The sequence below is a fragment of the Ctenopharyngodon idella genome, chromosome 2 (genome assembly GCF_019924925.1).
Source record: "Ctenopharyngodon idella isolate HZGC_01 chromosome 2, HZGC01, whole genome shotgun sequence".
NCBI classification, from domain to species: domain Eukaryota; kingdom Metazoa; phylum Chordata; class Actinopteri; order Cypriniformes; family Xenocyprididae; genus Ctenopharyngodon; species Ctenopharyngodon idella.
Genome location: NC_067221.1, coordinates 26,243,975 through 26,257,421, shown reverse-complemented (window position 1 = coordinate 26,257,421; position 13,447 = coordinate 26,243,975). Strand labels below are relative to the sequence as shown.

Genomic DNA, 13,447 nt, shown 5'->3' with positions numbered 1-13,447 from the left:
ATCTATTAGCAAAAACTTGTCAGTTTGGAGTGGCCTATTCAACAGGAAGTATAGATAATATGGTTCATTGATTTTTGAAATAAACAATGTTCTCTACCAACTACAAGATTAATTTTGTAAGATTAATTTGTGCTACACTGACTGGCATGACTGGTGAGCCCAATGAAAAACATCTATGATACAACACATTACAAGTGTGTTCATGAAGTCTGCAAGTGAGTATGTGAGGTTGAAAGACACTCCTTACCTAAACTAACTGCTTGTTACTGTAAACCTGTCCATGTTTATCAAATATTCATCCGTTTATCCAACTTTCATCCATCTTGCTACAACCAATCATGTTGAGGACAATTCTACCCCCATAATCCATCATCAACTCATGCCAATTCAGGTCACACTTCCACCCATAAGTAAAATTAAAAAATACATGTTCAAAAAATGCATCTACTTGAAATTGACTTGCATCTGCCTGACCTGGTCAAGCCGGAGAGCTCCACACTCAAAGCGTTGGGCTCGGAGTTGTTTGGCAATATTGTGCAAGTTGAGGACAGCCTCTTGTATCTCTTGGATGCTGTGGTCTGGGGAGCAGGATGGCAGTTCTTCAGCACTAAAGTGCTTGTCAGGAGCTTCAATCATACTCTGAGCATGATCATAACTCAACTGAATGCAGGAACAGATGACAGTTCGGCCAAACCACTCACTCAAGATCTGCAGAGTACAGATAAAACAATACTATCGAAAAAACCTTACTCAAAAAAAGTGATTATTCTAAGACAGGGCTGTCTCAGGTAACACCCACAAAAAGGCACAGGGTCTGAATTTTAGTGATTTGTTCTCAATGACAGTATAAGAGGTATATAACAAACAGTACCTTTCCCTCTGGAGAAAGCTTCCAAATGACAGAGAATGTCAGTCTATCGGTCAGAGAATTCAAGCTGCATAGCTCCTCACAAAGAAGACGAGGCAACATGGGGATCACCTGCATTTAAAAAGAAAAAAAAAAAAAATCAGATGGGTTTTTAATTTGATGTGGATAATACAAATCCTCTGATGTGGATAATACAAATCCTCTGATGTGGATAATACAAATCCTCTATCAAACAATGAAAAATGAGATACAATAATAACAATATTATAATAATAATAATAATAATAATAATAATAAATATAGCTGCAAGCAGTGATGACGGGCCCAAGCCCGGTAAGACCGCCAAACTGGTGGCTTCAGGGCAAAAGTGCATGGCGGGCAATAGGCATTTAAAACGGGTAAACATAAAAGGACTGTCAAAGTCATTTGAATACACCACATTTAATGCAGCAGTTGGTGCCTATATGATCACAAACCACAAGAGCCACATCCATGAGATCATTTAAATTTAGATGAATTTCATGTCATAGAATGTCATAGATCGATTTCAAATGAGTTCAGAATATCATCCTAATCTGCCATGTCTGTGTTTTTCTCAGACAACCTCTATAAAAATTCCAGAGCAAATTACATACTGTTATTTGCACAAATTCAACAGTACTCTGAGAAATGTAATCCATTCTTAATGTGAACGTCTGTGATTGCTGATGTTGTATTATCCTAACACTTCTCTTCATGTGTTTTTTGACCTCCCTGAGCTGTCATTTGTGCACCAATCTTATGCACCAAAAGCATAGTTAATTTCAATATGTGTGGTATACAATGAAAAATTAAAATCACAGAATCTGCAAAGACGATTTTAATATCAGTCTCAGGTAAGACTAAGGTACATGTTTAGATTTTTCTGCTCACTTATGCAAGATTATAAATAGCCACTTTTATAAAATCATGTGAATTTACTTACATATGGGTTTTTAATCAATTTGAATTATATCAATAAATAATTAATTTAAAGACATATGCGTTGTACATGATGTTCGCAAACACAGCACGTGACCTTCTGTAACGCCCGGGGGGGGACAGAGAGAGAGAGAGAGAGAGAGAGAGAGAGAGAGAGAGAGAGAGAGAGAGAGAGAGAGAGAGAGAGAGAGAGAGAGAAAAATGCACATTCAAATCAAAATATCTGACTTCCTGTTGGTCGGAGCTAATGACTGTAAATTAGAAAGTTGTCCAACTTAATGAGAACAATTTGTGTCAATGTCAATGTCATTATTTATAAAGCACTATTTAAAACAACAACTGTTGACCAATGTGCTGTACATAAACATTTACAGCAAAATAGAACATATATATATATATATATATAAAACATAATATGACACCATGTCATTTATTAAAGGCCATTTCAAACAAATAAGACTTGAGTTTTGATTTAAAATTACCTATAGTTCTGGCAGTCCTAATAATATCCGGCAGGCTGTTACACAATTTTGGCGCGGCTGCTGCATAAGCCCGGTCACCTCTGAGTTTTAATTTTGTTCTTGGAACCACTAATATTCCCTGATTTGATGATCTCAAGGACTTCCCTGAGAACAATATGTGTACCTAGTTTAGTGACTGTAGGTTAAACTAACCCCCCACTTTTGTCAAAAGGTGGCGCTATAGAGGCCCTCCTCCCCATCCGTTTCTTAGGCTTTGCCCATGTCTTAATGGATGACAACCCTGACATGTGTGTGTCGAGTTTCATGCAATTTGAAGCATGCTAAGAGTTTTAAAAACATCCAAAACAAATATTGAAAATTGATCTGTTGCTATGGCAACAGTATTTGAAAAATATCAAAAATCTTTTCAAAGGTCTACATTCACCATGTCTTGACATTATTCTAATGAAGTTTGAAGCAAATTGGGTAAAAATAAGAGGGTGATCTCAAAGCATTTTGAAAGTGACACACTTCCTGTTGCCGGTTGGTGGCGCTATAACTTTGACTCACAATAGTCACATCCATGTGATCGGCGTCCTACAACGAACACACAGCTGAAGTTTCATAAAAAAAAATAAAAAAAAAAATCAATGTATGCAGAAGTTATAACACACTTCCTGTTTCCTTTATCTCGCCATAAATTTGTTGCCTCACCACAGCCAAACTGTTCGAGATATCAAAAATCTGCTTGCAATTTAGCATCCTCAATGTCTTGACTTCATGCTGACCAAGTTTGGTGGTGATTGTATTAATAGCTAAGTTGAAGTCCAGTGTAAATCTAAGTCCAGTATTTGTCTTAAGGTTTTTTTTTATATATATATTTTTCTAAACCATTAAAAGTGTCACTGACACCCACACACCCACACACACACAGAGGCAGAGTGAGATTTAAGAACCAGTTGCAGACTGACCAGTTAGTTGAGTCAGATTATTCAATAACATTTTAAACAATAAGAATAAAATCTATTCTGTGACAGACATTGGTCTTTGGTAATCTCTTAATATATACATTCAAATGTAATACTAACTAAAAGCATTTATAGCAAAGTTATCATTAGCTGTTAAAACTGTTATACGTTCAGATGAATGTATCTTAAGGTCTTTTATTAACCAAATTATTAAACAATTTATATAAAACTATATAGTCAGTGAACTACAAATGAACTGGTTCTATGCCTTTATTTTGTTAAACAAATTCATAGAAGAGAAGGGCTAAGAGATTTCCTATCTTATAATGCAGACAATTGGACACAGCAATGAAAGGGTTAAACCTGCAAGACTGTAAAACACACACACATATACACAGAGAGAGACACAAACACACACATAGAGAGAGACACAAACACACACATAGAGGGAGAGAGAGACACCCACACTCACACACAGACAGAAACACACACACACACACACACACACACACACACACACACACACAGAGAGAGAGAGAGAGAGAGAGAGAGAGAGAGAGAGAGAGAGAGACTGTTTTATCAGTAAGTTGCTTAGGAAGATTCAACATTTTAAATAAAAAATAAAATCTATTAGTCTTTGATAATGTCTAAATATATGCATCCAAACAAAGTACTCACTGAATATAATAATACCTCTAAACAGTGTTTAAAAACAAAGTTTTGTAAAAACTGTTGTTTTCTCAACCATGTTTAAAAATAGGTATTTCCTGCCCTCTAGTGCTTATTCTATATATGACATTTGAATATTATTTGAATTATTTTAACCAAAGAGCAGTTATCTGCCTAATTTAACTTACACATAATTATTGATGTTAAAAAATAAATTAAAATGTGTTTATTTATAATATTTGTATTATTTTATATTGAAAAAAGGGCTGGATAATTCCTTGGTTTGGAAATATAAGTCTTTTCCTGTTTCCCTTATTGTTCTTATTTTAATCCCTTGCCATGGCAACACCATTCAAGATATCCTATAATCATTCGCAATTTAGCATCTTCAGTATCTTGTCATCATGTTCAAAAAGTTTGGTGGTGATTGCATGAATCCCCTAAGAGGAGTAGTTAAAATTTCAGAGCTTGTTTATTCAAAAAATCCACATTCAAACCAAAATAGCTAACTTCCTGTTGGTCTGAGCTTATGACTGTAAGTTAAAAAGTTGTCCAGCTTTGTGAGAATATGTGTACCGAGTTTGGTGACTGTAGTTAAAACTAATCCCCCCACTTTTGTTTAAAGGTTTCGCTGTAGAGCCCCTCCTCCCCGCCCGTTTCTACGGTTTTGTCCATGTCTACTGGTTGACATCTCTGACGTGTGTATAGAGTTTCATGCAATTTGAAGCATGCTAAGAGTCTCAAAAGCATCCAAAACGAATATTAAAGTTTGATGCGTTGCCATGGCAACAGTGTTCGAATAATCAAAATTCTTTTGAAAGGTCTACATTCACCATGTCTTGACATTATTCTGATGAAGTTTGAAGCAAATTGGGTAAAAATAAAAGGGTGATCTCAAAGCATTTTGAAAGTGACAAACTTCCTGCTGCCAGTTGGTGGCGCTATAACTTTGACTCACAATAGTCACATCCATGTGATCAGCCTCATAAAACGAACACACAGCTGAAGTTTCATAAAAATCAATCAATGTATGATAAAGTTATAACACATTTCCTGTCTCCCTTTCCTCGCCATAAATTCGTTGCCTCGCCATGGCCAAACCATTCAAGATATCAAAAATCTGCTGGCAATTTTTCATCATCAGTGTCTTGACTTCATGCTGACTGAGTTTGGTGGTGATCGGATTAATCGCCTAGGAGGAGTATATCAAATTCCAGAGCATGCGTTTTTCAAACAACCCATAATAACTGACTTCCTGTTGAGCTGGCGTATAACTTAGAGCACGAAAGTTGTTAGGCCCGATGAGGTCTATATGTGTACCGAGTTTCATACTAATACGTGCAAGCGTGTTTGATATATGGACCAAGTTGCGGAGCCCATTCAAGGGGGCGCTGTCCAGCCCCTTTGCCATGCCCGGGTACCAGCTTCTGATCGGCCCTGATGGCTGCGGATTCCGATGTGTGTGCAAAGTTTCAAGAGTTTGAGCATGTTAAGGGCCACAAAAGTGCCTGAATAGTAGAAAAAAAAAAAAAAAAAAATATATATATATATATAGCTGCAAGCAGCGATGGCGGGCCCAAGCCGGTGGCACCGCCACCCCGGTGGCTTCAGGACAAAAATGTGCACAGCGGGCAATAGGCATTTAAAATGGTTAAACATCAAAGGACTATGTCAAATTCACTCTACATTTACTGCACTATAAGGTGGCGCTATAGAGCAACTCCTCTTTCGTGGCGGCCTGACAAAGTCTGATGTTTCGCCATCTGATGTTTCGTATCTGATGATACGCCCTTCAACGAAAACTCAAGATCTTTGATATTTATCATCACTAAGGTCTTTAGATTAGACTTACAACATATGATGTTGATCTGGTTAAATCTGTATGAGGAGTTAATCACAGTGTAAAACATGTCATTTCCTGTTGCCCACAGGTGGCACTATGACTATAACTAAATATTTCCATGTAGATGTCTTCAGGCCAGGACTCTAATAAAACATGTGCAGTTTGGGGCAGATTGGACATAGTATGTCTGACTTACAACAACTTCGTATTTCATGGCGAAACATCGAAATTTGTCAGGCCGCCACAAAGACACCCTTCAGCGAAAAGTCAAGATCTTCGCAATTTAACGTCGCAAAGGTCTTTAGATTAGACTGACCAAATATGACATTGATCTGATTAAAGCTCTAGGAGGAGTTCGTTAAAGTACAACATCTGGAAATGGCAAAAAATGGCAAGTTAATTCAAAATATCTGACTTCCTGTTTGGTTTCAGATTTTGCTCCAAGAGACTTTTTTGTAGGTATTGGGCTGTTAAATGTGTGTACCGAATTTCAAAATCTACGTGAAATGTAGCGTGAGGGGCACTTCGTTAGGTGGCACTATCAAGCCATTTTGCCACGCCTAATTCTGAAACCAATAACAGATGTAAATTTTCACCACTTCTGACGCGTGTGCAAAGTTTCATGAGTTTTCGAGCACGTTTAGGCCCTCCAAAAAGTGATTCACTTTGGAGAATAATAATAATAATAATAATAATAATAAATATAGCTGCAAGCAGCAATTACGGGGGGCCAAGCACAAAAACGTCACAATAAGCCAGCCAACATGGCTGTGAGCATCAGACCAACTGCAACAGTGAGCAATTAAAGACCTATTAAGATCATTTTAGGCAAAAGAGCTGAAAAATTATCAAAAATGAGGATTTACTGGTTCATCACTTTCGACCAATAGGTGGCGCTGTGACCAAATTAATGTGGTATGGTCAGAGTGAGGTGACAATGACACTTGCAAAGTTTGGTGTCAATATTTCAAAGCATTGCAGAGATACAGACTCAACAGTGATTTTGGAATCATGCCTCTAATTCGTTGCTGCAGTATAGGAAAAAGGTTATGTCTATGAACATGAAATCCATAAGTTTTTGCCGGCATGGTCTGAAGATGATACGATTCAATTTTGATGAAAATTGGACCAATGGTCTAGGAGGAGTTTAAAAAAGTGTGATTTTAAAGAAAATCAAAGTAGTGGAGACTTAGTTATGCTGACTATGGCAAAATTGGCATCAATGTTCTCAGCATGACCCACAGAATCTAATAAGACCAGTCTCATTACAATAGGCCACATTTATATAAAGCAATTAGCATTTTTTAAATATTTCGTTATAAAATTTGACCACAAGGAGGCGCTGTCTCAAAACCTATTGTGTACCTTCAGAGCATGATGCCGATGCCACATCCTGAGTTTCGTAATGGTACATCAATGCATTCGTATAATATAGCATTTTTTTTATTATAATACTGTATCGTAGTTAATGTAAATTTCATATTTTGTTCAATTATAGCGCCACCAAAATTCAAAATTGCCGACGGCCAAAATGGCCGATATGGGAAAATTGGATATCATTCGACTCGGCATGATGCCCCAAATCCAACAAGACCAAATTTATGATTTTTGGACAAACTCCAAATTTGCTATGGACAAAGCTCAGACTGTCCTCTAACTGTGTGCCAAATTTCACAACTTTTCCGCAAGCGGTTCTATGGGCTGTCATAGACTTTTAGAGCGGAAGAATAATAATAATAAATATAGCTGCAAGCAGCAATTACGGGGCCAAGCACAAAAATGGCATAATAAGCCAGCCAACATGGCTGTGAGCATTAGATCAACTGCAACAGTGAGCAATTAAAGACCTATTAAAATCATTTTAGGCAAAAGAGTTGAAAAATCAACAATACAGTCAATAATAAAGATTTACTGGTTTATCACTTTCCACCAATAGGTGGCGCTGTGACCAAATTCATGCGGTATGGTCAGAGTGAGGTGACAATGACAGTCGCGAAGTTTGGTGTCAATATGTCAAAGCATTGCAGAGATACAGCCTCAAGAGTCATTTTGGCATCAAGCCTCTAATTTGTCGCTGTCGTATATGAATACAGTTTAGTCTATCAACACGAAATACATAACTTTTATTCGACATGGTCTGAAGATGATATGATTCGATTTTGGTGAAAATTGGATGAATGGTCTAAGAGCAGTTTGAAAAAGTAGGTATTAAAGAAAATCATAATGGCGGACAGGAAGTTTGGCTGACTATTGTAAAATTGGCATCAATGTTCTCAGCATGACCCAAGGAATCTAATAAAACAAGTCTCATTACAATAGGCCACATTTACATAAAGCTATTAGCATTTTTAATAAATGTTATTACAAAATTTGACCACAAGGTGGCGCTGTCTCGAAATCATTTGAGAACCTTCAAAGCATGGTGCCGATGACACATACTGAGTTTCGTAATGGTACATCAATGCATTCGTATAATATAGCATTTTTTTTTATCATAATACTGTATTGTAGTTAATGGAAATTTCATGTTTTGTTCAATTATAGCACCACCAAGAGGCACAATCCCACCAATTTTTTTTATGTGTCCTCATGGTGACCCATACATGTGTGTATCAAATTTGGTGCAAATATCTCATTTCGTTTTGGAGTTATAGACATTTACATGTAAGAGATCATAAAAAATGACCTATGAACGACTTTTTGATTTTTTTGCAACTTTCTATCAAAATTTTGACATTTGGGCTAAAACATATAGTTAACCAGCTTAGGTTCCGTGTTTCCTATGGTGGTTTCGTCTCGATCGGACTAACAGTTTCAAAGATATTCGCAATCGTTTTTTAAGCGCTAAATCACCATGCCGCACAAACCGTTAGCCGAAATCTAGCATGTTTGGTATCCCTGGACTCGGCAAAGATTCAGGAGTCTAAGGATGTGACTCCCCTGAAAATAAGCCAACGAGATCAAAAGTTATAAGCACATGAAAAAAAAAATCTCCACTAGCTGGCGCTGGTCCGAAACTTCTCAGGCTCCTTCAGGTCATTGTGCTGATGACCCATACCGAGTTTCGTAATGATATGCAAATGTGTTCATAAAATACAGCATTTTACCACAAAATTCAAAATGGCTGACGGCCAAAATGGCCGATATGGGAAAATTGGATATCATTCGACTCGGCATGATGCCCCGAATCCTAGGAGACCAAAGTTATGATTTTTGGACAAACCCATCAGAAGTTATAAGCAAAAATAGCCATTTTTCGTATCTCCAGACCAGTAGGTGGCGCTGCACCGAAACGCTGCATGATGCCCCAGGTCATGCCTGTGATGACATGTACCAAGTTTGGTAAGAATACAATAAAGCGTTGTGGAGATATAACCTCAAGTCTGATTTCTGAAGCTTTTCGTCAAATTCATTTGTGCCTTTTTTCGAGAACAGATGGATCTATCGAAAAGCTTTTAATAACTTTTTGCAAGCATGGTCTGAAGATGATCTGTACCAATTTTTGTGAAAATCGGAGTAACGCCCTAGGAGGAGTTCGAAAAAGTAGGTTTTTCAGAAAATTCAAAATGGCGAAAAAAATTTCATGACGGAATAGGGTGCATTTGATTCGTCTTGAGGCACGGAATCAGAGGAAAAAAGAATTTTGTTTCTAACCCTTACGGTTCAAAAGTTATTAACATAAACATGAGTGCAAATTTAGACAGCTAGTGGTGCTAGAGGAATTGAGTTAGAGACTCCAAATTTGCTAAGGACAAAGATAAAACTGTCCTCTAACTGTGTGCCAAATTTCATAACTTTCCCGCAAGCAGTTCTATGGGCTGCCATAGACTTCCAGAGCGGAAGAAGAATAATAATAACTAGAATGTACATTTCCTGAAGAAAATGTAAATGGTGCTTGCAGTGGCAAAACTCGGCACTCGGTTGCTAGGGTGTTTGTAGGCAATTGCTAAGGGGTTCTGGGTGGTTGCTAGGCAGTTGCTATGGTAACCTGGGTGGTTGCTAGGCAGTTGCTATGGTAACCTGGGTGGTTGCTAGGGTGTTGCTAGGCAGTTGCTAAGGTACTTGGGGTGGTTGCTAAGGTGTTGCTAGGCGGTTCCTAGGGTGTTCTGGGTGGTTGCTAGGCGGTTGCTATGGTAACCTGGGTGGTTGCTAGGCAGTTGCTAAGGTACTTGGGGCAGTTGCTAAGGTGTTGCTAGGCGGTTGCTAGGGTGTTATGGGTGGTTGCTAGGCAATTGCTATGGTAACCTGGGTGGTTGCTATGGTGTTACTAGGTGGTTGGTAGTTGTCACAGATGGTTACTATGGTGTTTTTATAGAATTCTTAGCATGTTCTTAGCCCACTTTAACACTTATCTAATCACTATTAGCATGTAGCTATTCACTGCTAGCATGTTTAGCATGTTGGAAGTCCAGTTTGCTAACATGAGTCAAAAGAGCCAACCGCCATGTCTCTACGATGCTCTGATGCAGAGATATAGGTCTTGCTAAACGGTTGCTAGGGTACTCTGTTTGGTTGCTAGGGAGTGGCTTGGCAGCTGCCAAAGATGATACACCAAAGGCTGCTTGCCAATATAACCCAACCACCATGTCTCTACAATGTTCTGATGCAGAGATATAGGTCTTGCAAAACGGTTGCTAGGGTACTCTGTTTGGTTGCTAGGGAGTGGCTTGGCAGCTGCCAGTGATGATACTCCAAAGGCTGCTGGTCAGTATGAATGATATAAATCAACCCCCATGCCTCTATGATATTCAGATTTGAAGATATCCCTCTATGCTTTGGGTTGCTAGGGTGCTCTAAATGGTTGCTAGGGCATGGCTATGAAGTCTTGAAGGTGATTCGTGATTGGCCGTTTGCTGTCCCGAGTCAAATGAGCCCTCATTCAATTTGACACCTCATTCATGGGTCTATGACAAACGCTGCGGGAGGAGTAGCGCGCAGAAATTTTAGTGGAAGAAGAAGAAGAAGAAGAAGAAGAAGAAGAAGAAGTATGCAGGAGAACAATAATGATGCTTTGCCAGAGGCAAGCACCATTAAAAAAAAAAAGAACGCCAACAGATACAATAGGTGCCTACGCACCTTCGGTGCTTGGCCCCTAATAATACTAATAATAATAATAATAATAAAAAAAAAAAAGAACGCCAACAGATACAATAGCTGCCTAAGCACCTTTGGTGCTTGGCCCCTAACAAATATAGCTGCAAGCAGCAATTACGGGGCCAAGCACAAAAACGGCACAAGAAGCCAACAAACATGGCTGTGAGCAATTAAAGACCTATTAAGATCATTTTAGCAAAATAGCTGAAAAATGATATATACTGTCAAATGTAAGGATTTACTGGTTCATCACTTTCGACCAATAGGTGGCGCTGTGACCAAATTAATGTAGTATGGTCAGAGTGAGGTGACAATGACACTTGTTTCGGTTTCGTCTATCAACACGAAATCTATAACATTTATTCGACATGGTCTGAAGATGATACGATTCAATTTTGGTGAAAATTGGATGAATGGTCTAAGAGCAGTTTGAAAAAGTAGGTTTTAAAGAAAATCAAAATGGCAGACAGGAAGTTTGGCTGACTATTGTAAAATTGACATCAATGTTCTCAGCATGACCCACAGAATCTATTCAGAATCTATGCCACTTCCTATCTAAATTTTGACATTTGGGCTGTGACATGTAGTTAACCAGCTTAGGTTTCGTGTTTCCTACGCTGATTTCTTCTCGATCGGACTAACGGTTTCGAAGATATTCGCAATTGTATTTTAAGCGCTAAATCACCACGCCGCACAAACCGTTAGCCGAAACCTATCATGTTTGGTATCGCTGGACTCGGCAAGGATTCAGGAGTCTAAGAATGTGACTCTTCTGAAAATAAGCCAACGAGATCAAAAGTTATAAGCATATAAAAAAAAAAAAAAATCTCCACTAGGTGGCGCTGGTCCGAAACTTCTCAGGCTCCTTCAGGTCATTGGGCTGATGACCCATACCGAGTTTCGTATTGATACACTTATGCGTTCGTAAAATACAGCATTTTAGCACAAAATTCAAAATGACCGACGGGCAAAATGGCCGATATTGTAAAATTGGACATCATTCGACTCGGCATGATGCCCCGAATCAAATGAGACCAAATTTATGCCTTTTGGACAAACCTATCGGAAGTAATAAGCAAAAATAGCCATTTTTCATGTCCGGACCAGTAGGTGGCGCTGCACCGAAACGCTGCATGTTGCCTCAGGTCATGTTTGTAATGACATGTACCAAGTTTGGTCTGCATAGGTTAAAGCGCTATGTCGCAAGCGCCACGTACAATTCGTTCACTTTTTTTTTGAAAACAGTTTGAGAAATCAACTTGAATTCCATAACTTTTTGTCGGCATGGTCTGAAGATGATCTGGTTCAATTTTTGTGAAAATCGGAGTAACGCCCTAGGAGGAGTTCGAAAAAGTAGGTTTTTCGGAAAATTCAAAATGGCGGAAACATTTTTTAATGACGTCATAAGGTGCATTCGATTCGTCTTGACCCAAGGAATCAGAGGAAAAAAGAATTTTGTTTCTAACACTTACGATTCAAAAGTTATTAACATAAATTTTTATTATTAACATTATAACATAACAGTTATTAACAAGAGCGCAACTTTGGACAGCTGGTGGCGCTAGAGGGACTGAGTTAGAGACTCCAAATTTGCTATGGACACAGTTCAGACTGTCCTCTAACTGTGTGCCAAATATCACAACTTTTTACAATACGGTTCTATGAGCTGCCATAGACTTCCAGAGCGGAAGAAGAAGAAGCAGAATGATAATAGTTAAAAAGAACGCCAACGGATACAATAGGTGCCTACGCACCTTCGGTGCTTGGCCCCCTAATAATAAAAAAAAAACGAAACAAAAGAACGCCAACAGATACAATAGGTGCTTGGCCCCTAATAAACGGAGCAATTCCAATAGGGTCCTCACACCATCGGTGCTCGGGCCCTAATAATCCTTAGAAAAACAATAGGGCCCTGCGCCTTAGTGGCTTGGGCCCTAAATATAGCTGCAAGCAGGGATGGTGGGCCCAAGCCCGGTGGCACCGTCACCCCGGTGGCTTCAGGACAAATGTGTACAGCGGGCAATAGGAATTTAAAACTGTTAAACATCAAAGGACTATGTCAAATTCACTCCACATTTACTGCACTATAAGGTGGCGCTATAGAGCCCCTCCTCCCCACCTGTTTCTAAGGCTTTGATCCTGTCTACTGGTTAACAATCCTGACGTGTGTGGCACATTTCATGCAATTTGAAGTACGCTAAGAGTCACAAAAGCATCCAAAACGAATATTAAAGTTTGATGCGTTGCCAAGGCAACAATGCTTGAGATATCACGATTCTTTTCAAAGGTCTACATCTGCCATGTTTTGACATTATTCTGATGAACTTTGAAGCAAATCGGGTAAAAATAAGAGGGTTATCATAAAGCATGCTGAAAGTGACACACTTCCTGCTGCCAGTTGGTGGCGCTATAACTTTGACTCACAATAATCACATCCATGTGATCAGCCTTGTACAATGAACACACAGCCGAAGTTTCATCAAAATCAATGAATGTATGCAGAAGTTATAACTCTTTCTGTTTCCCTTTTCTCGCCATAAATTCGTTCCCTCGCCACGGCCAAACCGTTTGAGATATCCAACAT

At 38.8% G+C, this 13,447-nt stretch overlaps 2 protein-coding genes across 8 annotated transcripts in view; both read right to left on the bottom strand.

Annotated features, from left to right (window-relative positions):
- Positions 1 to 13,447, bottom strand: part of dis3l2 (DIS3 like 3'-5' exoribonuclease 2) — a 132,679-nt gene that overhangs the window by 57,585 nt on the left and 61,647 nt on the right. For all 6 annotated transcript variants that reach the window (XR_007927082.1, XR_007927084.1, XR_007927083.1 and 3 more), the window contains exons 12-13: positions 872 to 979; positions 475 to 708 (exon numbers count right to left, since the gene is read on the bottom strand). Coding sequence is in view for 3 of the 6 variants with exons in the window: in XM_051877131.1 (XP_051733091.1) it covers positions 475 to 708; positions 872 to 979 (342 nt within the window). In the remaining 3 variants the exon portion in view is untranslated. The remainder of the gene's footprint in view (positions 1 to 474; positions 709 to 871; positions 980 to 13,447) is intronic.
- The window catches only part of LOC127503500 (uncharacterized protein K02A2.6-like), a 362,965-nt gene continuing 350,503 nt past the window's right edge, over positions 986 to 13,447 (bottom strand). For both annotated transcript variants that reach the window (XM_051877432.1, XM_051877440.1), the window contains exon 2: positions 986 to 13,447. This exon is cut by the window's right edge. The gene's annotated coding sequence lies outside the window, so the exon portion shown is untranslated.